The 26,739-nt window shown below is 44.3% G+C and overlaps 1 protein-coding gene across 1 annotated transcript in view; it reads left to right on the top strand.

Moving 5' to 3' along the window:
* Positions 1-16,736, top strand: part of ZNF250 (zinc finger protein 250) — a 31,471-nt gene extending 14,735 nt beyond the window's left edge. Inside the window, exons 5-7 of the mRNA XM_079118593.1 lie at positions 124-237; positions 2,009-2,068; positions 14,958-16,736. Coding sequence (XP_078974719.1) covers positions 124-237; positions 2,009-2,068; positions 14,958-16,261 — 1,478 coding nt within the window. The 3' untranslated portion in view covers positions 16,262-16,736. The remainder of the gene's footprint in view (positions 1-123; positions 238-2,008; positions 2,069-14,957) is intronic.
* The last annotated feature ends 10,003 nt before the right edge of the window (positions 16,737-26,739 follow it).

Below are 26,739 nucleotides of genomic sequence, written 5' to 3'. Positions count from 1 at the left end.
GTGTGCTCAGCTGCAGCAGGAGGTCAGTCCTGTCCATCCTCATGTCCCCAAAGGTGGCATAGGTGGGGTGGGGGTGTGTTTGGGTAGATGTTGTATAAATAGGGCTTCCCTCCCCTTGTGCAGGACTTCCAGGATCTAAGCCCAATGTCATCTCCCAACTGGAAAGAGGGGAAGACCCGTGGGTCCTCGATGGGCAGGGGGCCAAGGAGAGCCAGGGCCTGTGGAATAGCTACTCAGGTAAGTGAGGGGAGCTGGCCCTTCCTTCACTGAAGGCTGGGGCTATGGGTTACAATGGGCTGTCAGGCCTCACACCAGGGACCACCAGACAGTGGTCCATGGCAGGAAGTAGGTGTAGTGGTGAATCTAGACCTGGTGATACAGAGCTGCGTGCAGCAGAGGCAAGAGCAGGCCATGGATGAATTTTTGTCCCTGCTCAGAGAGACAAAAACTGGTTCACCAAGGCTGGTCCATCCTAATAGGGGTTTCAGGCTTTGAGGATTACCTGATTGCTTTAGAAAAGAGCAAAGTATCCTAAATGGTGAAGGACTGAACTTGCTGTTAGAGCTCAGGTGCCAGACAAAAGACCCCACTCCCATGTTCCATGTGAAATGAAGCAGAATAAAAACAACAAAACTGTAATAATTAGAAATGAAAAAGAAAAGTATCATTTGAAGTTAATGCAATTTCCAAATCAGAAAAAGATAGATAAGAATTCATAAGAGAAACTTAACAGTTATTACTAAATATAAAATCATTTGTATTTCTATTCATGAGCAACAAACAAAAGCATAATTTTTAAGACAAAAATATTTATAATAGCATCAGAAATTAAAGTATCCTAGAATTAATCTAACAAAAGATATGTAAGACCTTTAAGAGAAAATGGAGCCAGGTTTGATGGCCCAGGCCTGTGATCCCAGCAACTCGAGAGCTGAAGCAAGAGGATCGCAAGTTTGAGGCCATTCTGAGTAACTTAGCACGACCCTGTCTCTAAATAAAAAAGGGCTGTGGATGTATATTAGAGCACTCCTGGGTTCTATCCCCAGCACTGGAATGAATAACGAAAGGAAGGAAGGGAGGGAGGGAGGAAGGGAGGAAGGAAAAAAGACATAGATTATAGTTGGAGACAGGTCCAGACCCAGGTCCAGACCCAAAGGCTGTGTTCACAGTTGAGTAGGTGACGAACCTCTGACTGAAAGATGGCATCTGAGTCTTGTGAAAACTGCCGTCAGCATGTCCTGCCAGGATGTACCCCTCTTGAGGCAGGAAGGTTGGCTCAGGCTGGTTGGCTTCAGCATTTCAGGTGTGGCTATTTTCCCCTTGAAAATTGCTCCTTGTTTTTAAAGAAAGTGTGGGCAGGGGCCCAATGTTCCAGACAATCTGCCTCTTAGAAGCCTTCAAAACAGACATGCTCAGAGGAGCGGTGGGCGTGACGCCTTCACAGAAGCGTGATTTTTCCAGTAACCGGGAACTAGAGGCCACAATATTATATCATGGAAATCTTGCACAGAACTTACTTCTTGAGACAGGTTCTCCCTATGTTGTCCAGGCCGGTCTTGAACTCCTGGACCCAAGCAGTCCTTTGCTTTGCCTTCCAAGTAGCTGGGGACTACAGGCTAGGGCCTGAGCTTTGCTCAGAATTTCACACTGTCTGGTAACCGCACCCATGGGAGGCAGAAAAACAGGATGTTTTGCATCCATTGCCAAACCAGACCTGTTGAACATGGAGGTGCCTATGCTCTTGCCTGATGGAGACCTTCTACCCTTTCTGAGCAACGTTTGAGTTTCATGATTGAAAAAACTAAGATTTTCCAAGAGCACAGAAGCACCTAGTCACTCTGCCTCTGGCCCAGGACAGAGAAGAAGATGGGACTGAGTCAGTTCTAGATAATGATGGGCATAGACGCAGAAGCCTTGTGCCCCTGCTGGTTTTCACTTATAACAGCAGTAGGAACACTTTTCATTTTTGAAGTAATGTTGTCAGCTCAACTCCCTGTTCCTTTTACAGACAACCTCAAATGTGATCGCACTGCAGTCAGTGTGCAGGATAGCTTATCTTGTCCATGGGGTAAGTGTATTTCTGATCTTTTTAATTCAGTGCAATTCCTGGGGTGTTAATGCTCATGTATCACCAGAATGTGACGAGATTCCCCAGGGTGCTGTGCAGTTTGTTAAACAATTCTCACAAGGAAAGGTTTCTCCTAATTAAGCATTACTTGTTTCAGTGGAATCTCTTTTTCCCCCTTTATATTTTGTCACACTGAAAACATACTTTCCAACTCTATACTTAAAACCACAACTAAACACATCATTCTAAAAGGGGGTGTAGTTGGCTCTGTGCAAGGTACAGGGCAGGGACCACTGTCACCAGCCTTCATAGCAGCTTGAGTGTGTCTCACAAGAAGTTACGTGATGCTTTTAAGCCATGGATGATTGAATGACTTCCCTGCAGTTAATTTACTATGAAAGTCATCTTGCTCATCTTGTTGCTCTGGCAACAGAAACCATCCATTCAGGAAAACAAATAATACAATAGTGATACCGTCAATGCAAATGACTGATTCTTTCCTTGGCCTACAGGCTTTTTTCTGTGAAGATGGGCCTTGTGAGTGGGGCGGGGGGGACTAAAACTAGCCTGTCAGTTTAAGGAACGTATCGCATAACTTTTAAAAAATAAGATTCATTAAAGATCTTACTTCCTGGGCTGGGGAGATAGCTCAGCTGGTAGAGTGCTTGCCTTGCAAGCACAAGAGCCTGAGTTCGATCCCCAGCACCAAAAAAAAAAAAAAATCTTATTTACTGTAGTGACTTCAGGAGGCTGAAGCAGGAGGATCACAAGTTCAAAGCCAGCCTCAGCAACTTAGCAAGACCCTGTCTCAAAATAAAAAAGACAAAGGGCTGGGATTTACTTCAGTAGTTGTTCAATCACTGATACAAAAAAAAAAAATCAATGACTGAATTTTGATTTTTTTTTAATTAAATGAAGATCCTATTAAATCCTCAGTTTCAGTTTATAAGTAGGTGCACACTTACACAAATTGCTCTGAAGGAAATAAAAAGACATAGAAATACCCAATAAGAAAAGTGGAAACAACACTTGAACAAGTTCCTGAGAAAGGAGGAACTCCAGAGGAGAACATGCAAATTGGAGAACATGTTCAGCCTCATAAAATGGAAACTGAAGCCATTTCTATCCACCATGTTGCGCCTTCAGGACAGAACCATGGGGTTCAGAAAGGAGCCACGGGAAGCTGCGGCAGCAGCAGGTGTGTGAGGACGAGAGCAGATCCTGGACCTGTCAGTCCACGCAGCCACCTTGGAAAACAGCATGGCATTTTCTTTGTTCGTTCGTTTGTTTTTAGAAAAAGGAAAAATGTTTTATTGCTTTGCTGGCAAAGGAGAAACACAGAGACTCCTGTCCCAGAGGCTGTGGTGTTTTGTTTTGTTTTGTGTTTTTGTACCAGGGATTGAACCCAGGAGTGCTTGACCACTGAACCGCATTCTCAACCCTTTTTTTTTTTAAATTTTATTTATTTATTTTTTAAACAGGGTCTCACTAAGTAGCTTAGGGCCTCAATAAGTTGCTGAGGCTGGCCTTGAATTTGAGATCCTTCTGCCTCAGCCTCCTGAGCCACTGGGATTACAAGTGTGTGCAACTGCTCCCACTAGTTTGGCATTATCTAATGGAATTGAAAGTATGAAGAATCCTTATGTTCCTCGCTCCCACCCCTGCATGCATAATAAGTACCAGGAAACAGAGGAATCTTTGTAGAAGCATGCTTCATGATGAAAAGGACTGAAAATCACCCAAATGTCCATTAACAGTAGAATAGGAAAACTGGCATTTTAATATAATGAAATATACCACAGTGAAAATGATTGAATAACTGCTACCAGAAAAAATTTTGATGCATCTCAGAAGCATAATTCTGAGAACAGAAGGCAAGTTGCAGAAGACCATGCCCCATGAAATTATAAAAAGCTCTTTCTTAAAGTAAAAAGAGCTGGGAATGAGGCTCAGTGGTTAAGCATCCCTGAGTTCAATACCCAGTACCAAAAAAGAATGTCGAGCTTGACAGACACAGTGGCTCTGGAAGCTAAAGCAGAAGGGTCACAAGGTTCTGTTCTTGTTTTTGTTTGGTACTGGATTGAACCCAGTGGTACTTTCCCACTGAGCCACACCACCAGCCCTTTTTTATATTTTACCTAGAGACAAGTTCTCACTAAGTTGCTCAGAGCCTTGCTAAATTGCTTAGACTGGTTTTGAACTTGCAGTCCTCCTGCTTCAGCTTCCTGAACTACTGGGCTTATAGGTGTGGGCCCCCACACCCGGCAGGAGGATCACAAATTTGAGACCAGCCTGAACAATGTAGGAAGACCTTATCTTTGTTTTTGTTTGTTTGTTGTTGTTGTAGTAGTGGTGGTTGTTGTTTTTCCTTTGTGCTGGAGATTGAACCCAGGGCCTTTCACATGCTAGGTAAACACTCTACCACTGAGCTATGTCCCCAGCCCTACAAACCTCTATTTCAAAATAAAAAATAGGGGGAATATAGCTCAGTGGTAGAGTCCTGGGTTCAATCCCCAGTACCACAAAAAAGAGGGGGAAAGAGAGGAAGGAAGGAAGAAGTCTTTTAAATCTGGAAGTAGAGGTCAGAGATCAAAAGTATGAAATGCCTATTGCTGTCTTGAGATGGAAGGTAACTTGTGACACTGAATGCCTGTGACATAGACAATAAGGAGTCATCTTGGGCCACAAGCTGCAAGGAGCCAAATTTTGCCAACAAAAAGAATGACTTGGAAATAGATTTATCCCCTAAGCCTCCACACAAGAACTGAGACTGGCCAGTGCTTTGTTTCAGCCCAGTGATACCCTGAGCAGAGAACCCAGCCATGCCATGTAGAATCTGATCTATGAACTGTAGGTTGGTAAATGGGCTTGTTTTAAGCTGCTAGTTTTCTGGTAATTTGTCATAAGCTGTAACAAACTAATACAGTGCCCAGTGTTCACCCAAGGCTGGGAATACTACATGTTCCCAATAGCCACAGTGCAAAAACAGTTTATAGGGCATTAGAGTACTAAGGAAGGTCTTGCCTCAGTTGTGGGGGAAAACAGCTCCCAGCAGTACTCTGGTCTCACCTAACAAAGATTATAAATGCAAGCCCCAAAAGAATATTCTATCCAAGTAATGTAACCATGTAATGGAATAAAGGTAAATAATACTTATAAAAATACTCAGCTGCAAGCAAGGTAATTCATGATGTTTAGCATTTAGTCAAAAATAATTAGAAATAGAGAAACAACATGTATCCCATTTGTTTAAATAATAAAAAAAAGAAAGAAAAATAATTAGACATACAGAAAAGCAAGGAAATATAACTGTAATTAGAAGAAAAATTGGTCGAGTGAAGCTGACCAGAAATGACACAGATAATAGAGGACCAAGGCGTTGAAACAAAATTAATATATATATCCTATGTTGAAGGAACTAGAGGAAGTATTGAACATATTAAGTAGAGGCATGGAGGATATTACAACAGGCCAGATTTTAAATTCTGGAGATGAACTGATGAGATGAAAAATGTCCTGGTTGGAGTTAGTGGCACATTAGACATTGCACAGGGGACCTGGAGACAAGCAGTAGACTTCATCTAAAAGAACAGAAGATAAAAATAAAAAGGCCAGTGAGCTGTGGGACAGCCAGGAGTGGCCGACGTCTGTGCTAGCTGGAACCAACAATGTAGGGCCGAGGGGTCAGAAAAAGTCTTTGAAGAGATGATGTTCGAAATCTTTTCAGATTCAATGGAAGCTGTACACCCACACAGGTCAGTGAGCCCTGGGCACAATAAACATGAAGAAGAAAATTACACTAAACCATATCATAATCAAATTACTCAAAACCTGCGATAGAGGAAGATTTTAAAGCAGCCAGAGGAAAACAGGTTGCACACAGAGGAATAAGAATAGCAACTGCTTTCTTGTTAGAAACAAGTGAGAAGATAGTAGAATGCCTTTAAAGAACTGAAGGGGAAAAACACCAGCTGGAATTTTATTTCCAGGAAAAATATCTTTAAAAAAGTCAGGGCATAAATAAAAGAGTGTATCATCAGAAGACCTGGACTACATGGAATGTTAAAAGATCTACTCATGAGGCAGAAATGCCTATCAACACACTAGAGCCAAGAGTCCTGCAGTGGTAACTGTGGGCAAACAGGATGTTTTATTTTAATTTGATCCCTTTCAAAAAGTGACTGCTTACCCAAAAACAGTATGTTTTGGAGTTTATAACATGCAGAAGTAAAATGTGTGAACATAACAGACTGGAAGGGAGCACATGTCAGTAGAGAATCGTAAGGTCTTAGGTGGAATGTGCTGCTGGAAAGCAACTGGTGAGTTAAAGATGTGCACCAGGAACCCTAAGAATGCTAAGAAATTTTAAAAGGAGTTATGAACCAGGGAAGGTGGTGCAGGCCTGTAGTCAGGAGACAGGTGGGAGGATCACTTGAGCCCAGAAGTTGAAGGCTAGCCTGGGCAACATAGCTGAGAACTAAAATAGTTAGTTAAAATAGCATAAGGAACAGGGAGCAGGGCCACAACAACGATGTGCTTAACTAAACCATGTGAATGATCACATGGTGTAAACACTCAAAAAGTAAGAGTGTCAGCCTGGGTGAGGGGAAGGAAGGAAAGACCAAGCTGCCTGCTGCTTGTAAGGAAAATACACCTCAGGTAAGTTAGAAGTGAAGAAAGATTGACTGGAGTGTATCTAGTAGTGTGCATGAGACCCTGGGTTCGAGCCCTAGCACTAATGAAAAGAAAGCTGAATGACTTTTAACATCAAAGATTTCAGAATGAGCCGGACGTGGCAGTGCACACCTATAATCCCAGCGACTTGGGAGGCTGAGGCAGGAGGATTGCAAGTTCAAAGCCAGCCTCAGCAATGGCAAGTCTCTAAGCAATGTGAAATCCTGTCTCTAAATAAAATACAAAATAGGGCTGGGCATGTGGCTCAGTGGTCAAGTGTCCCCGAGTTCAATCTGCACTACCAAAAAAAAAAAAAAAAAAAAACGACTCCAGAACAAAGAAAACTAATAATGACAAAGAAAAAAAAAAAGGCTTTGTAAAGAGAGTAGCTAATCAAGAGGACATAACAGTAATATACAAAACAAAATCCATGAAACAAAAAACGATGAAACTGCAAGGAAAAATTGACAAGCCACATTTGCCATAAGAGATTTCAACCCCCTTCTCTTGAAAAGTGAACAGGATCCGTAGGAAGATGACCAGAGTCTAGTGCAACTGGACAAGCAGCCTGGCGATGACTGTCGCTGAAAGGCCAGCCCACAACTGCAGAAAACATACCCTTTCCAACTGCACGTTTACTAAGATAGAAAATAGGGTGAGCTAAAAACAAAGTCCTGTGAAATTTAAGTCATTACACCAAGTATGTTCCTGACCTAAAATAGAATTAAGTTAGAAATCTGTATCAGAATGATCTATGAAAAACCCAAAAATATTTGGAAATTAAGTAACATACTTCTAAATAACTCAAGGTAAAGGTCAAATTAAAAGAAAAAATTTTAACTGAATAAAAATGAAAACATATCAAAATTTGTGATATGCCGCTAGTGCAGTACTTGGCTCTTTTATGACCTGTGTTGGAAAAGTTAAAAGTTGTTAAGTCTAAAACTGGAACAGTTGAATTTTTTTTTTAGACAGCTGCATGTCCAGGCTGGACTTGAACTTGCAATTCTTCAGCCTCCACCCCCTGAGTAACTGGGATGACAGGTGTGATCTTGTTTTTTGTTTTGGGACAGGCTTTTGCCATGTTGCGTTAGGCTAGTCTTAATCACCTAGGCTCTAGTGATCCTCCCCCCTCAGCTTCCTGAGTAGCTGGGATTACAATCCCAGCAACTTGAGAGGCTGAGGCGGGAGGATCACAGTTTCAAAGCCAGCCTTGGCAACTTGATGAGACTGTTTGAAATATTTAATTTTGAAACAGTTCAAATTTTTAAAATTTTATTTATTTATTTTTTTATTTTTTAGTTATTTACCTTCATTTTATTTTTATGTGGCACTAAGAATCAAACCCAGTGCCTCACACATGATAGGCAAGTATTCTACCACTGAGCTACAACCCCAGCCCAGACAGTTTAAATTTTTTTTTTTTTTTTTTTTTTTTTTTTGCAGTACTGGGGATTTGAACCCAGGGCCTTGTGCTTGTGAGGCAAGCACTCAACCAACTGAGCTATATCCCCAGCCCAACAGTTTAAATTTAAAAAGGGTTGAGAACGTAGCTCAGTGGTAGAGTGCCTGTGACTTCAACCCCTGGTACAAAAACAAACAAATAAATAAATAAAATGTCAGATTATTAGCCAAAAGTATAAAATATGCAAGTTCATACTGATGAATACATTTATTGCATAATAAATACCCTAGGGGGAAGAAGTGATTTTACAGAATTCCAAGGAAGATGTAATATAGATGGGTAGGTGGCCCCTCTCCAGAAAGCAAAGGCTAAATCCACCCTCTCCCTCCCGGGGTAGACTAGACTCAGTAACTTCTATCCAAAGAACAGCATATGAGAGAAAATGAGGGGCATTCTAGAAAATACAGAGCTGGTAAGGGAAGAATGAAAGACCATCACAGAGGAGACTGAAGAGACATTATAGCTAAATACAGTTGGTACTAAAAAAAAAAAAATCCAAATTAAAGTCTGGGGTGTAGTTAATAGTGCTAGACTTGTTGCTTTCCCAGTTGTGACAAAAGTACCTGGGAAATGTAAGATGTAGCAGTGGGGGAGACTGGGTGAGGGACATAAGCAATCCTCTATGACTTCACAACTCTCTGTCAATTTAGATTGATTCTGAACTGAAAACCTTGTTTTTTAAAAAATCGTAATTCACAATATTAATAGAATTAATAAGAACTACATAGGAACATGTCAACTATGGAAAGAAAAGCATTTCACAAAGTCCAATGGTATGCCTTTATTCCATGTACAAATAGAGAAACAACAAGTATCCCATTTGTTTACAATAAAAAAAGAGTAAAAAAAAAAAAATATATATATATATATATATAATAATGATTAAAAAAAAAAAAAAAAACAGAAAATACGTAGGAATAAGTCTGACCAGAAGTGTTGGGAGACCACAGTGAAACCCCCAAAATATTGCTGAGATAAAGTAAATTTAAAATGTATCACATTCATAAATCAAAAGATTTGTTAAGATATCATCCCCAATTTGATGTTTAGATCCAGTGCAATATAAGTCAAAATTACAGAAAGATTTTGGGTACACATTGATTCCAAAATTCACATGGAAGTGTTACATATCTTGAAGCATCAACAGCTTTGTAAAAACTTAGGGGATGTGCAGTACCTAACTCCAGGATTTATTATAAAGCTATGCCAATGAAGACAGTATAGTATTGGCCACAAAACAGAACATTGCAAGCAGTGGGTCAGAACGGAGCATGCTGAAATAGATTAGCACAGTCAGAAAAATATTTTTTTACACAGGAGCAAAAGGCAGGTCAGTGGAGAAAGGATATTCTCTTCAATAAATCCTATTGGATATCCACATGCCAAAAATAATAAATTTTTGATTCATAACTTTGTACCATAAGAATTAACCCAAAATGGTTCATAGAGCTAAACATTAAATCTAAAACTCTAAAATTTGAAGAAACCATAGAATAAAATCATTTTTAACTCTAGGTTAGGCAAAGATTTATTAAGTCACCAAAAGCACAATTATTTTAAAAATTAATGTTTTTTCCAAACTACGAATTTTTTGAGGCTGAGGCAGGAAGATCACATTCAAAGCCAGCCTCAGCAACTTGAAGCCCTAAGCAAATTAGCAAGACTTTGTCTCAAAATTCAAAAAGGGCTGGGGATGTGGCTCAATGGTAAAGTGCTCCTGGGTTCAATCCCCAATACCAAAAAAAAAAAAAACAAACTTGTTATTAGAACATCTTCACTTTGAAAAACACTGTTAATCGCATGAAAAGACATTCCAGAAGACAATATTATAAAGCAAGAAGTTAATATTGGGATAGCAGTTGCCTTTAAGGATCAGGAAATAGGGTTCATGATACGGAAGGTGTTCAAAAAAGTGCCAACATTCTCTTTCAAAAAGTAGATTGTGGGTATGTGGGGGTGTTTTGTGTTCATTTTGTTATCAACCTTTTTGTTTTGCTGAGATGGGGCTTGCTGTGTTGCTCAGTCTGGTTTCAAACTCATGAGCCCAAGTGATCCTTCCACCTCAGCCTCCTGCGTCACTGAGATTACAAGCAGGTGCCACCACACCCAGCAATTATAGGCCAGGGGTATAGTCCAGAGGTAGAGCACATGCCTAGCATGTGTGAAGCCCTACGTTTGAAAAAAAAAAAATTAAGATTTAATTCTTATGCCATACAATTCACTCAAAGTATACAATTAAATGGTTTCTGGTATGTTCCGAGTATATAGCCATCACCACAATCTACTTTGGAAAACTTTATCACCCCCAGGAGAAACCTTCGACCTTCTGCTTGCACCTCTCAGATCTAGCCAGCCCTGTCCTCTCCTTTCGGTCTGCATTTACCTCTTCTGGACATTTCACATAAATAAAACAACATGTGGTTTTTCATGCCTGCTTGTTACTTGGCAACCTCCATGGTTCTTCCATATAGTGTTTCTGATCCTTCATTGTGAGGCTCCATATTTTATCTGTCCATCCATCAGTTATGAATATTAGAGCTTTTCCAAAGTCCTTATACTTGCAGTTTGAAAGCTGTTCTTTGTGTCTATTTGCTTTAAGTGGAATTGCCATTAAATGGTACCAGCACAATGTCCTGGGCTTACAGATAAGCCGTCTCTCAGGTTTGGGGGAAGGAGACAAGGAGAGCTGCATGGAGAGAGGGCATTTGCAGATGTCTTGAGGGCCTGTGCATGCTCAAGTGGAACAGGGGGACATGGCAGTTGGGATAGCCAGACTGGGTGAAGCGTTGAAGGGCACCAGGGATGATGTCCTGACCCAGACCCAGAGATGGAGGCAGGTGGTAGAAAGGTAGTCCACAGGTGGACCAGGAGTGGAAACCTGAAAAACAAATGTGAGCTGATTGTGCCACCACTCTGCCCTAGTCAGAGGCAGCCTCCAAAAATTCCATGCCCGGTTCTAGAAGGAGTTCCTTTTGATCTTAGAAGCCATTGCTGAGGAGTTTCCATGGCCTGCTTTACCTTTCAAGTTCCAGCAGTCTGTGGGAGTGTGCCACCCTGGAGGTGCACGCAGTGGTCGCAAAAGGGTAGCCTGCATCCAGATGCCTGCTCTAGCCTTACCCAAGCCCCACCTCTAAACAGGGATGATAGTAGTTTCCTCCCAAGAGTGTGGTCTGGTTGGCAGCAACAGGTACAATACAGAATCTGAAGCGGTGTGGGCCAGGGCCCTTCCCAAGGAAGGAGCTGCTAGGTCATCACTGCGTCCGGGTGGCTTTTCTGCTTAGCTCTGGATCCCATGAGCTTGTCCCTGGGCCTGCTACCTGGTAGCTCCTGCTGTCAGTCTTCAACACCTGCTGTCTGAAAGCCTTTATTCCAGCCATAGTAACTGTAAGAATTAAATCCAGTTCTCATGAGAAATCCTCATTGAGATTCTGATACTCCATTGGACCATTTACCTTGAATATAATTGTTGACACCCTTGGATTCAAATCTTCCTTTTTGACTGTTTTCTGATGGTTCCATCTGCTCTTTGCTTTTCATCCTACTTTTATGCCTGCTTTTATATTGAGGAGTTTTATGATTATTGAATAATTTTATATTTGCTATTTGCTTATTTAATCTCTTTTTTTAAAAAAAGATGCTTAGTGGTTGCTTTGCAGTTTATAATAGAATGGGTCCTTGGCATCTGTGGGTTTTGCATCAACAGATTTAGCCAACTGCATACTGAAAATATTTGGAAAAAATAGCTTCTCTGTTGTACATGTACAAACTTTATTCCTTCTCATTAATCCCTAGGCAACACAGTGTAAGAACAGTTTATATGGTACATTGTAGAAGGTATTGCAAGCCCTCCAGAGATGATTTAAAGAATACAGGAGGATGTGGACAGATTATATACAAATCCTATCCCATTTTATAGAAGGGGATTAACATCTCTGATGTTGGTGTGGGGGCTGTTCACAGATGCGAAGGGACAACAATATCTCCAGTCATTGTCTGACCTCAAAAGGTGTTTACCACTTTACATGTATTGTAAGAATCTTGCAACAGTGTACTTCTGCCTTGGTCCACTCAGGCCATTTCAAAACACTATAGATGGAATAGCTTAAACATCAGCAATTCCTCACAGTTCAAAGGCTGGGAAGTCCAGGATCTGGGTACCAGCCAATTTGGTCATTTCTGGTGAGGGGCCAGCTGGCTGTAGACAGCCACCTTCTAACAGTGTGCGGAGAACACAAGCTTTGGTGTCTTGTAAAAGCACCAATTCCCTGGCAAGGACCCCACCCTCCTGCCTGGATCCAGCTGGGATCATCTCCCAGTACTATCACATGGGAACACAAATAGTCCCTAAGAACTTCCGTATTCCTTCCCTCTAAACTCTGTGATATTAGCATGTTTTACTCTTTAGTGTTCCGAGTGTCTTTTGGAATGATATAGGACTGTTCTCAGTCTTTTATATTCACCTGTTTTTAAAATGGCTATCATTTTAATCATCTCTAGAAATCTTCATTTCTTTTTGTAAGTCCAAGCTTTTATAAGGCATATATCTTCTATCTGAATAACATTTTTTGGTACTGGCGATTGAACCCAGGGATACTTAGCCACTGAAGCACGTTCCCAGCCCTTTTTATTTTTTTAATTTTGAGACAGGATCTTGTAAATTGCTGATTGAACTTGCAATCCTCCTTCCTGGGGCTCCCAAGCTATTAGGATTACTCCTGATGCATCACTGCTCCCCAACCTTTTTTTTTTTTCATTTTGCAACAGTGTCTCACTGAGTTGCCCAGGCTGGCCTTAAACTCACAATTTTCCTGCCTCAGCCACCATAGCTGGGATTGTAGGTGTGTGCCATCACACTCAGCTCTTTCTTAGTTTTTAATCCCTCTGTTGAAATTCCCCATCTGGTCATGCATGTGTTAATCCAACCATAATCCATATGGTTATCTCTAAGTCAGTTTTTAAAATTGCTTTACCTTTTGTTGTTTTTTGTGTTCTTTTTTTCTTTCTGGGTATCCCATGATTTTTTACTGAATGCCAAGGTGTGTGGAAATGTGGGCTCTCCTGCTGGGCAGCCAGTGTGTAAGCTGGTCAGTCCAACCAGGAGCAGACTAGGTGTGAATTTTGTTGTCGTGATTACTTTGCATGTGCCACCAGAGTGCAGCTCCTCTGGCATTTCCTGGAGCACAGGGTAGGGGCCGTCTGTCTTCCATAGACACCAGCACCCCAGAGAGGGTCCCTCCGCTCTTGCCCCATCCTAGTCATAGCCTCTGTTACCTGTCACCCAGGGCTTGCTCACCTCAAGGGTGGGGAACAAGGGGACTGTGCTCACTGTCCCACCTTCAGTCTGCAGGTGCTGGGTCTTTGGGTCTTGGGCAAGACCTCCATGACCCTCCCTGTGCCTAGCTGTGGGAGACCATGATCATCTCCTGCCCTGTTTTTCTTTTCTCTTCTCCCAGCCACAGTGATGATTACCAGTACCCTAGGTAGACAGGTTTCCTTTGTTCCCTGTGACTTCTGGCTTGCTCCATGAAGAAGGGTCAGGCAGGTGTTTACCTTCCCTCCTCCAGTCCTGAACCCCCTGAGAGACTTTCTCATGAGTGTCTTGGGGGGATCTATAGACAAGAACCTTAAGGGACCATGGAGCAGAACCACGGGGACCATGGAGTAAAGCCCTGCATCATGGTCCCTGGGTTCTCCAGCAGCTCACTGAAGCATTCTCCTTGCCCACCTGTGTGATGGCCCCATCTCGCCTCTTCTCTACAGGGCAGGATAGTGCACATGTCCCAGGGTCTTCTTTCCATGGGGCACCTGTCTCAGGTCCTCAGCTGGTCAGTTGACATGTGCACTCAGCTCTCATGGGTTCAGGAAAAGAAGGGGTTTTGTAGGTGATCTGGCATCTTCCAGTTGTTGGGATGCAAGTGAGGCTCCTTCCAGCCTTCTCCCTCCAGGAAAAACAGTCGTGATGATAGCAAAGCAGCGTATTTCACAGCATAAAGTAAAGATGATCAAATGAATTCAGGAACACACAGCTAGAGTTGCCTGTGTAGCCATATGACTCCACAGAGTTAGGTCTGCTTCTGTTGGTTTCCTGCACCTGGTGATGGGGTGGTGAGAGGACAGTCAGCTGGAGTTTCAGCAGGGAACTGTGGGGAGTAGTCTGGATGCTGGTGCAGGAAAAGAGGAAGACAAGGAGTTGGAAGAGTGACATGAATCCCAAATGCCTGGCAGCTGCAGGAGGGCTTGCTCTTGGAGCACAGGCCAAATTCTGTCCAGAAGAGAGGTCTGGCTGAGCTCCTGACCAAGCCTGGTTGGCAGTGGAGGGTCTTCATTGTTGATAGGATAGCTCTGCCCCAGGAAAGTGTAGCAGAGCACGTTGGTTGGGCCCAAAGTGGCACCCCCTGCAGGGAGGCAGGGTCCAGGCAGCACCGGGCCATGCCTCACTGAGGTGCCTACGGGCACTCTGCAGGGTTGCCAACCTCGCTCAAGGTCCACTGTCAGCCAGGCTGGGGCCTGTGGAAATGTAATCTTGCAATTTCTCCAGCAGAGAAGTGACCTTGACCAGAAAGCCAGCCTCAGGGTTGCATTGTGCAGTGTGTGTGTGTGTGTGTGTGTGTGTGTGTGTGTGTGTGTGTGTGTGTTTTGGGTGCTGGGGATCGAACCCAGGAGCACTCTACCAACTGAGCTATCTCCCCAGCCCCGCATTGTGCAGTTTTGAGAAGTGTTGACATTATCGTTTTGGATTTGTTGTTTCAGAATGGAAAACAAAGGAAGAGAACCAGAATACAGATTGGCCCCTAAAGCCATTAATCTCAGATGCTGTTACTGTGCATCTGGGGAAAGCATCGCCAGGGAGCACCACTCAAGAACCTCCTGACCCAGAGCGGAGCTTCTGCCTGCGTCCAAGCCCTGCCAGCCCCCACGAGCCTCGAGTCCTGAATCCCAGCGAGGCTCCTGGTGGAGAGAGGCCGTACATGTGCATCGAGTGTGGGAAGTGCTTCGGGAGGAGCTCCCATCTCCTTCAGCACCAGCGGATCCACACAGGCGAGAAGCCCTACGTGTGCGGCGTGTGTGGGAAGGCCTTCAGCCAGAGTTCAGTCCTCAGTAAGCACAGGAGGATCCACACTGGCGAGAAACCCTATGAGTGTAACGAGTGTGGAAAAGCCTTCCGAGTGAGCTCGGACCTTGCTCAGCACCACAAGATCCACACGGGAGAGAAGCCTCACGAGTGTGCGGAGTGTCGGAAGGCCTTCACCCAGCTCTCGCACCTCATCCAGCACCAGCGGATCCACACGGGGGAGAGGCCTTACGTGTGCCCACTGTGTGGGAAGGCCTTCAACCACAGCACCGTGCTGCGCAGCCACCAGCGGGTGCACACCGGGGAGAAGCCTCACCGCTGCAGCGAGTGCGGGAAGACCTTCAGCGTGAAGAGGACACTGCTGCAGCACCAGCGGGTGCACACCGGGGAGAAGCCCTACACCTGCAGCGAGTGCGGGAAGGCCTTCAGCGACCGCTCGGTCCTCATTCAGCACCACAACGTGCACACGGGGGAAAAGCCCTACGAGTGCGGTGAGTGCGGCAAGGCCTTCAGCCACCGCTCCACCCTCATGAACCACGAGCGGATCCACTCGGAGGAGAAGCCTTACGCTTGCTACGAGTGCGGCAAGGCCTTCGTGCAGCACTCCCACCTGATCCAGCACCAGAGGGTGCACACGGGGGAGAAGCCCTACGTGTGCGGCGAGTGTGGGCACGCCTTCAGCGCACGCCGCTCTCTCATTCAGCACGAGCGGATCCACACGGGGGAGAAGCCCTTCCAGTGCACCGAGTGCAGCAAGGCCTTCAGCCTGAAGGCCACCCTGATCGTGCACCTGCGGACCCACACCGGCGAGAAGCCCTACGAGTGCAGCAGCTGCGGCAAGGCCTTCAGCCAGTACTCGGTGCTCATTCAGCACCAGCGGATCCACACAGGGGAGAAGCCCTACGAGTGTGGGCAGTGTGGGCGTGCCTTCAACCAGCACGGCCACCTGATCCAGCACCAGAAGGTGCATGGGAAGCTGTGAGCCTGGGGCAGCGGCTCCCTCAGGGTTCAGAGCCACAAGACCGTTGCAGGGAGAAGCATGGGGCCTTTTCCTCTGTGGAAAAGCTGCAGAACGTGTGTCATTTCCTCAGCGCCTGAAGTCGTGTCAAAGGATGACCATGCAATCATAGTGAGGTCTGGGTAAAGGCAGCCATGATTCCTCGTTTCTTCAACATTGGACAGTTCCTTTGAAAGAAGTAACTAAAGGAAGTTAAAGCAAAGGATTGTCCCAAAAGATTCCCTTACATTCCCAGTGAGGCTCTTTCTCTTAGGGGCGGTACGCCTTTCCCAAAGAGTGAACCAGTTAGCTGTGACTCTTAGAACCATGGATTGTTTTCAGTATTCTTTTGAAACACAGAAGTGCTGTGTGCATAAAGTGATATACAATAGATTGTCATCAAGTATCACATGACATCGCTGAAAATTCTAAGTGTGGAAATACCTGTGTGTATGAAGAGAAGTCCTAAAGATTCATTCATGATAAGTGATGTAAATTCTGAAAACTTTTATCTGGTGCTTTAACTTATTCAAGACCAGAAGGAATATCCTGATACTTCAGTAAAAATGCAGCTAAAAAATGGGTATTTCCTCAAACCTGTCCTCATGACCTACAGACTGCATGACAGAAATTCTGGATCTCTGGGACCTGTTAGGGCCCAAGCAAGAAAATATTGCTAAAAAGACGATTCCTTGGTGCATGTTGTTTTGTTTTGTTTTGTTTTTTGTTTTGTTTTGTTTTGTTTTTTGTTTTGTTTTGTTTTGTTGGTACCAAGAGTTGAACCCCGGGGCACTCACTCCCTGAGCTACATCCTCAGACCATTTTATTTTGTATTGTGAGACAGGGTTTTGCTGAGCTGCTTGGGGCCTCAGCCTCCCATGGTGCATCACTACACCCGGCAGCGCATACTTGAGAACAAAATTCTCAGACTCTTTTACTAGCTCTAATAGTCCATTCCTGTACTCCGGTTGTTTGGGTTTTGTGTGTGTGTGTGTGTTGTTGTTGTTGTTGTTTAACTCCTGGTTCATGAGCGTCTGGTATCCATTGCCTGTGATGATTTGGTTCATTCATGATTAAATGTTCGTTCAGAATTATTTGCTCAGTTTTTAAGGGTATAGTCCTTACATCTGAGCTTATATCAGAGTCATTTCTAGTAGTATCTGGCTGTAAATGAAACCAAGGTATGAGAGCCACTTCAAACCTAAACGTGTTAGCGCCTGATGGAGGCGCGTCCCTTCTTCCTCTTGGGAGAGGAGAGTAGCCCTGGGGTGTTGGTCCTCAGTAGTCGGTGTGACTCAGAGCTGGTAAGAGAGCCCCCGACTGAGGCCTTGGCTTGAGCAGGGGGCAAGTCACAGCCAAGCTGCTGCCTGGGCAGGAGCTGACCGCCGAGAAGAGTGGCGCCGATGTCACTCCGCGAGGAGAGCTGAGGTCAGCGCCTCCCTGCAGAAAGCAAAGGCATCCGCAGTGGTGTCATTCCAGCCGGGCGAAATTCCAGAGAGTTGGGAGCACTGATAGATGAGTTCCCCACAGGGCTCAGGTCCCTGCAGGGAGCCAGCAGAATGGGGGCCGCTGGGCACCGCGTCATAGAGCGGGCAAGGTCACCACCCAGAAGCTGGAATCAATGAGTTCTTACTTTAGGGAGGAGCTGAGCTCGCTGAGGTGTGACCTGGGGCCAAGACGACATCTTCAGGGGTGAAAGTGAGTGCCATCGAACTCTGCAAAGCTGTGCTCTTCAAAGGACACTTAAGAGGGAGGCCACGCTGGACAGGAGCTGAGGCCACTGAGAGAGCGTAAGACCGCTGGTGGAGGGAGGCTGCCAGACCTCACTGGCGGGGGTCCGCAGCCAGGGTCTGTCTCGGTTGATTGCTGGTCAGAGCCACCACTACTCGGGCCGCGGTTGCGGATCATGCAGAAAGGCAAAGTCGTGTGCCAATCAGGGTGAGAATAAGAGCTCGATTAAACTCAGTGTGAGATTCGTGTAGGAAGACTACATGTCAAAAATAGAAACAAAGGCTTTAACTGAAGTTACACAGCACAGATTGCTGAACCCTCCAGTAGCCATGGTGTCCAGGGAAACCTTTCTGAAGTGCAGAGTTTGCTTTCCAGCGTTCTTAGGCAACGCATGCTCCATGTCTTTCTCCTGTTCTTGCTGGCAGACCGCCTTTGATACACCCAGGTGCAGGCCCTGGTGTCCATGGAGCTGGGAAATGGGCATCAGTGCCCCTCCTGGAGGTGATTGCCATTCACCTCCACACACGGCCACCTGGAACACACGGGCAGCTGCCTCTGGGGGACGTGACATCAGAGACACCAGGAGCTTGGGCTGCCTGCATGTGGTGGCCATCCTCTTGGCCTTTACCTCCCCACTACTTGTCCCTTGTAACTACCATTCCATTCTTATTTTGAATTTTTGTTGTTGTTGTTCAGAACTCTACAGTTTATGCATTTGAATCTTTATAGTAAGGCATTTAAGTCTTTATATTAATTCTCATAATGGCTACCAAGAATTTGCTACTTAGTACTCTTCAAATTTCCTATTGGAAAACATTATGGCCCTTCTGGAATTTAATTCTGTGTACTGTGTATAATCTGACATTTTGTAATAAAAAATAGCAATGACTGTAACACATATCTGGATAAAGAAAGATCAATAACTTTGTCACAAAGATCTGTACTTTGGTGACCTCTGGACACAAACAGGCAGCTCCAAACCAGGGAGGACCTGAGAAGCTGGGAAGAGGTCCACTGTGCCAAGCAGATGAAGTTGTCGCCTTCTCCCAGGCAGTCAGGGATGCGAAGGTGGGTAGAGCGCTCCATGCTTTGCTGATGACATCACCAATTAACATGGAACTTCTCCCCAAGCACCGTGCAGACTTCATTAAAAAATGCAAGTCTGACAGCTGCACATACAGTTTTTCTGGAATATCTCTGGTCCACAGCACTGCCATGCTCAGCTTCTATCGGGGAGGAAGCAGTGGTTCACTCATCCCTTCTCTGGAGGAAGATGACAGCACACCAGGACTCCACTTGGCAGGGCACTCCAAGGGGACAGGCTGGGGAGTGCAGGCCACCAGACGCTGCACAGTGGGCTGATGGTGGAAGCCGAGAGGGTCTTGCCTGGGGGTTGGACCTGCTCTGGAGCAGAAATGAGAGCAGCACATACTTGGGAGGGCTCCTCCCTGGCCCACCTGGGCAAATGTGGGGAGCATTTAGGTTTCAGGCTTATAAGTTCCCAAGCTTATAAGCCTCAGGTGAGGTGACGTGAAGTTCGTGGGTCCCAAGATTGTCCTCCCTGAGGGGACCAATGGCAAGTTTGGTTATCCCCAGCATCACTCTCAGGTTCAGTCATTTGCTATGAGGACTCAGGATTCACCTTGAAAGCTGGTATCATCCTGGTTACAGGTTTTGTTGGTAGCGCAGAGGTGAAAGGTAGTGCCCATCACAGACCATGCCTGCACCCGCGTCAAACAGAGGTGACAGGGTCCAGTGCAGGGGCTGTGTGGCAGCCTTTTTGTCCTGGTAGGCAGGTAAACGACTTTGAGTGACTTTGAGTGCTGGTGACATGACATGGTGCAGCAGCTCTGGAAAGCATGGGGCGTACATCAGTATCCTTTTAGAACTTCATCACATCCCTAGGAATGTATCCTAAGTACATGACTTAAAATAGCAATAAAACCCTAGAGTCACACACTGTAAAGTAGCATACAGGTGGTCTCCAACTTATTATTCAACTTAGACCCGAATGGAGGTACAAGCCTGTAATCCCAGGGGGAGCTGAGGCAGGAGGATCACAAGTTCAAGGCCAGTCTCAGCAACTTAGCAAGACCCTGGCTCAAAAAATAAAAAGTGGGCTGGGGTTGTGGCTCAGTGGTGGAGCGCTCTCCTGGCACACGTGAGGCCCTGGGTTCAATCCTCAACACTACATAAAAAAAATAAATAAAGGTATTATATCACCTTCAACTAAATAAAATTTTTTTAATTAAAAATAAATACATAAATAAGGCCAGGGATGTTCTCAGTGGTTGAGTGTCCCTGGGTTCGATCCCCAGTACAAAAAAAAAAAAATTTTTTTTTTCAGTGCTGGGGCTCGAACCCAGGGCTTTGTGCTTGCAAGGCAAGCACTCTACCTACTGAGCTATCTCCCCAGCGCCCCCCCCAAAAAAATTTTTTTTAACTTAGGACTTTTCAACTTTATGATGGTGTAAAATGACAGTCATTCAGCAAAAACTGTATGCTGAGTTTCCCAGGCCTGTGGCACACGCCATGGGCCTCTGGTGGTGCTGGGCTGCAGTGAGCAGTGACCCCATTGCAGGCATGCTATCACAGGTGCACATGCTGTGCAGTGGTGCCGAGCTCTGACATTCTGTAGGGCGGGTGTTAAATGCATTTTCAATTTATGGTAGGTTCAGCTCACAAGGGATTTTACTGGGACAAGACCTCATCATATGGAGCTTTCCATGGTATGTCCAAGTGATACATTTTATAAACTAAAATATGACCTCTGGATAGAAAGATTGTTGCTATCATAAAGCAAACTATCAGAGTGATGTCATGAAAGGCAGCTGAGTAGGAAGCTCAGGAATCGTTCTACCTCTACAACTACCAAGCTGACAGGGACTATCAGAAGTAACCTGAAAACTCTTTGAGTCTGGTCAAATGCTTGTAGCATCCAGAGAGAGCTTGAAGAGGTGGGTGGTAAGTTCCAGCAGATTTCCTTGTAGTGCTTGGCAGGTGCCATTCCCTAGACTAGAATGATGGGCAATAAGGATCTTGTCTTCCAGAGACTGGGGCTATGTGTTTTGATGGTTGATTGCTGCTCCTGATTACTAGAGGATTGGCATAGAGGCTAGCTATTGATTTTGATCATCTTGGGCTGAAGCCATTTAGGTTTGATCCTCTGTAACCCCCTTCCTTCAAAAAAGTTAAAACAACTATCTTAAGCATGTTCGATGAATTAAAGAAAACCATGGACAGAAAACTAAAGGAAATCAAGAAAACTATATATGAACAAAATGAAAATATCAAAAAAGAGAATTTATTTTAAAAAAGAACCAAATAAAAATTCTGGAACTGGAAAGTACAATAACTGAAGTGAAAAACTCACTTGAGGGATTCAACAGCAGATACAAGGAGGCAGAAGAAAGATTAGAAAACTTTTAAGACCACTGAAATCAGTCTGAAAAAAGAAAAGAAAAACAGACCCTGAGATTCCTGTGGGATAGCATCAAATGTGCCAACATGCACATTATAGGATCTCAAAAGGAAAAGAAAAAAGAAGGAAGAAAAGATATTTGAAGAAATAATAGTCCCAAACTTCTAAAATCTGTGGGAAGAGACAGATTTGACAATACACATCCAAAAAACTCAACAAATTCCAAATGGGATAAACCCAAATCCACAGAGACACATTAGAGTCAAATTGTTGAGACTCAAAACAAATTCTGAAAATACCACAAGGGTCCTGACTAAGATCAACAGCAGACTTGTTCTCAGAAACTGTCGAAGCCAGAGGCAGTGGGTGACATATTTACCGGCCTGAAATGAAAAAAAACAGTAAACCAAGAATTTTATATCCAGCAAAACTACCCTTCAGGAATGAGGGGGGAAATCAAGATATAGCTAAGATAAAGAACAGCTGAGGAAATCGATTACCAGTAGATCTGCTTCACATGAAATCTGTTACCTTGGTTTTTTTTGGATTTTTTTCCTTTTTGTTTTTTTTTTAGACTTTTTTTTTTTTTTCTTTTTTTTTTTTCAGGGCCGAGGACCGAACTCAGAGCTCTGCGCTTGCAAGGCAAGCGCTCTGCCACTGAGCTAAATCCCCGACCCCTCACATGAAATCTGAAGGGAGACTTTCAGGCTAACAGGAAAGGACTTTAGAGGCAACCCTAAGTCGTGAGAAATTAAAAAATACTAGTAAAGGTAACTACATAGGTAAATGTAAAAGCCAACATCACAGTGCTTTTTGGTATGGTTTGTGGTTTCTCTTTTTCCTATGTGATTCACCGGAAAAACGCACTTAGAAAAAAATATAAATCTGTTAATGAACACAATGTATAAAGATGTGAACTTTGACAATATAAAGAGGTAAGGATAGGGGTGTATAAGAACAAGTGTTCATACTTTTAAAATTAAGTTGATATCAACCAAACTAGCTTAAGAAGTTGGCCATAAATCCCAAGGTAACCAATAAGAAATAAGAGAAAATGAATAGACATAACTGAACAAGGCATGGTGGCCATGCCTGTAATCCCCAGCAGCTCGGGGGGGTTGAGACAGGAGGATCATGAGTTCAAAGCCAGCCTCAGCAAAAGGAGAAGCTAAGCAACTCAGTGAGAACTTCCTCTAAATAAAATGCAAAATAGGGGTGGGGGTGTGGCTCAGTGGTCAAGTGCCCCTGAGTTCAATTCCCAGTACCAAACCCCCCCAAAAAAGACATAACTGGGAAGAAGATTGCAGCAGTAATCAAAAATCTCCCAACACTGGTGTGGTGGTATATGCTTTATTTAATTCCAGCAATTCAGGAGGCTGAGGCAGGAGTGTCCCAAGTTCAGGGCCAGCCTGACCAACTTAGCCAGAACCTATCTTAAAATAAAAAATAAAAAGGGTTGAGAGTGAAGCACTGCAAAAAAAAAAGAAGGGAAACCTAGTAAAACAAATTCAAAAGCATATTTAAAGTATTATACAACATGGCCAAGCAGGATCTGTTTCTGGAATGAAATATGGCAACATATGAAGATTAATTGATATGATCATCACACTAATAGAATAAAGAAGACCCACTTATCATCTCCACTGAATCAAAAAAGGCATTTCACAGAATTTAACACTGTTGCATGATAAAAACACTCAATAATCTAAAATTAAAAGGGAACTTCATCTACATGAGGAAGGGTGGGTGAAGAACCAAACACTGCACACCACAGAGAAGGCTAGAAGCCTTCAGATCGGTAACAACATAAGGATGCCCACTTTGGCTACTTCTATTCAACACAATAATGGAAGTTCTAGCTAGAAAGTTAGGCAAGAAAAGGAAGCATTAGGCATCCAAACTGGAATGAAATAGAAGTACAGTTATATCTCAGTCCAGAGCTGGCAATGATATTCTATGAAGAGAACCCTCAAGACTGCTCAAAAAAGTACATAAGAGCTAACCAATGAATTTAGCAAAGTTGCAGGACATAAAATTAAGACAAATATTCCTGAAAAAATAAAAAGGAAATGAAAAAACAATTTCATTCATAGTAGCATTAAAAGGAATAAAGAGGCAAAAGATTCATACATAGAAAGTACAAAATATCACTGAAAGTTGAAAAGCGTAAATAACTGGAAACATATTCCATACTCATCATTTGGAAGACTTAGTATCGTTAAGGTGATAACAGTATCCTAACATTTTTTGCAGATTCCAAAAAACCCATCCTAAATTTCATGTGAAACATTTAGGGACTCCAAATAACCAAAATAATCTTGAAAAAGAAGAACAAATTGGAGGACTCACACATCCTAATTTCAAAACTTAATACAGGGTTATAATAATGAAAACAGCACGGATGTGCCTTTGTCTTAGTTCATTTTATGTTATGTTACTATAACAAAACACCTGAGGCTGGATAGTTTATAAAGAAAAGAGATTTACTTAGCTCAAAGTTCTAGAGATTCAAAAGCATGGTGCCAGCTACTTCTTAGTTCTGATGAGGGCCTCATGACAGATGACATCACAGAGGAATTCAAGGGAGGTACCAGGCTCCCTTATAATAATTTTTTTGTTCAGGGGATTGAATGTTCCACCATCTCAACACCATCACACTGGGCACCAATAACAAACCACATCAAACCACAGCATTCCACCCCTGAACCCCAAGCTTCATCATGTCCTTCTCAGTACAAAATAAACACATCCCATCCCCAACAGTCCCAAGATCTAAGCTCTTTCCAGCATTGCTCAAAAGTCCAAGTCCAAAGTTTTATCCAAGACTCAAGGTAGACCCCTTCCAGTAGGAAGCCTATAAAATAAAAAAGTCATATACTTTCAAGACACAAAGGTGGGACAGGGAGGGTAGACATTCCTAGATATCTTCCAAGCAAAACCCAGCAGGGCACTAAATCTTAAAAGTTTGGGCAGCATCCTGTGCACACTGTGGGGCACAGGGGCCCCCAACTGCTCTTCCTTCAGGAAGGGAGGCCAGTGCCATGGCTTCCCTGGCTGACTTTGCAGATGCCAGTACATCTACCTTTCTGGGGTCTCAGAAGTGGTGGTCCTACTCCAGAGGCTGCACTAGGCATGGCGGGGAGAAACCCTGAAGCAGGCCTGTCTGGCACCCAGCATTTCCTTTAAAGCTTGGTGGAAGCGTCTGTGACTGCAGCTCTAGCATCCTGCACGTCAGCAGAGCCAACTTCTTCTGGAAGTCACCAAGGTCTGCTGGTTGCTCCCTGCAGAGTGGCAGATCAGCCATGCCTGGGCCTAGAAACTTTGGAGCACTTCCCTAGAAAGCAGGAAGCTGATCCAGAGGCGGCCCTGGGCAGTGAGCCGTGGAGACTGCCCAAGGGTATTCCACCATGCCTTCCTGCCCTGTGAAGGGGAGCAGCCTCTAGACCCCCATGCACACTCTGGCTCCCTTTCGTTCCCAGCACCTGAGCAGCAAGTGGCCACAGGCCACACCTGCATCCTCACAGCTTCGTCTTTGCTCTTTTCCTGGACAATATGCGCATTTTCCAGATGTTCCCACTCTGCTCCCCTTTGTCCCTCAGTCTGAGCATGAACAGTTGAAAGTAACCAGGCAGCAGCCTAAATGTCTTGTTCAGAAATGTCCCCATCTTCCCAGTGTTAGGTTGGGCCCACCACAAAGCCCTCCTGGACACAATGCAGTGAGATCCTCACAATGGCCTGACAAGGGTGGCCTTTACTCTAGTGCCCAGCAGGATAGTCTTATTTCTATCAGCATTCTGATCATAAACACTTAACCAATCTCTAAAAATTTCTAGCTTCTTATCTACTAAGCCCTCACCAGAATCACCCATAATCCTCCATTTATAGCATTCTAGGCTGTTCCTCCAGTCTCTTCCAACCTGTGCCCATTACCCAGTTCCAAAGTCCCTTCCATATTTTCAGGTGCCATTATGGCAAATACCCCATTCTCAGTACCAATCTCCTGTCTTAATCCACTTCCTATTACTATAACATAGTACCTTTTTTAAAACAAGGTTATTGGATTTTTATACCTTTATTTCTTTTTATGTGGTGATGAGGATCGAACCCAGTGCCTCACATGTGCTAGGCAAGCGCTCATCACTGAGCAACAGCCCCAGCCCCACATAATGCCTCTAATCACCCATAACCTCCATTCTCAAGAGAACTCTGGGCCCTGAGACCTGAGCTAATTCCTGCAAGGATGGCTCCCCACTCCTGACCTAATCACCTTTCCCTAGGCTCCACCTGCTGAGAGACCCAGTCCCCTGACATCACCACATTCGGTACCAGGCCTCCTGCATTTGACCCTCAGGCGAGAAGCCACATTCAACCTTGTCACAGTGGCATAAGGATAGGCATGACGAGTGGAAGAAAATAGTGCAGAACTGAATTCTCACGGACACGACCCATTGATTTTCAGCAACGACTAAATGTTTGGGTCCCCAAAATTCACATGCTGAAGTCCTAACCCCACTGGGGCTGTACGTGGAGATAGGGCCTCTGAGAAGGTGGTAAAGATTAATTCGGTAAGCTCATAGGAGTGGCCCTGATCCAACAAGGCTGTTGCTTTTCCGCTTAGGTTCCAGGGATTGAACCCAGTGCTCTACACTGTGCTTCCACGCTAAGCTCCACCTACTCCAGTCCCGCCCCCTTTGTATTCTGGGCCCCACTAAGTGACCCAGGCTGGCCTCAAACTTGGAATCCCTACCTCAGCCTCCTAAATTGCTGGGATTACAGGTGTGAACCGCCATGCCCAGCTAGGGCTGTTGCTTTTGAGAGGAAGGGACACCAGCGGTCTCTTTCTCTCTGCCCTGTGAGGACACAGCAAGAAGGCAGCCATCTGCGAGTCAGGAAGAGAGCCCTCACAGGACTAACTGGAACCTTCACCTGGACTTCAGCCTCCATGACTATGAGAAATAAACCTGAGTGGTTAAATCATCCAGACTGTGGTACTCTTGTGGCAGCCTAGCTGACTGATAATGGCATTCAGCACGGAAGGGAAAGTCTGTTGAGCAACATTGCTGGGTATCCACACATAAAAGAATGGTATTAGACTAACCTTATGCCATATACAAAAAATAGCTCTAAATAGATCCAAGACCCAAAATGTAAGACCTAAAGCTATAATTCCTTAGAACTATACACAGTAGAAAAACTTCATGACCTCATGCTTGGAAATGATTCCTCACATGTGACACCTAAAAGCATAGGCAATAAAAGAAAAAACAGATAACATGAACTTCATCAGAATTGAAAATTTTGTGCATCACAG

The sequence above is a fragment of the Sciurus vulgaris genome, assembly GCF_902686455.1.
Source record: "Sciurus vulgaris genome assembly, chromosome: 1".
Classification (NCBI taxonomy): domain Eukaryota; kingdom Metazoa; phylum Chordata; class Mammalia; order Rodentia; family Sciuridae; genus Sciurus; species Sciurus vulgaris.
This window is presented reverse-complemented; position numbering and strand designations above follow the sequence as displayed.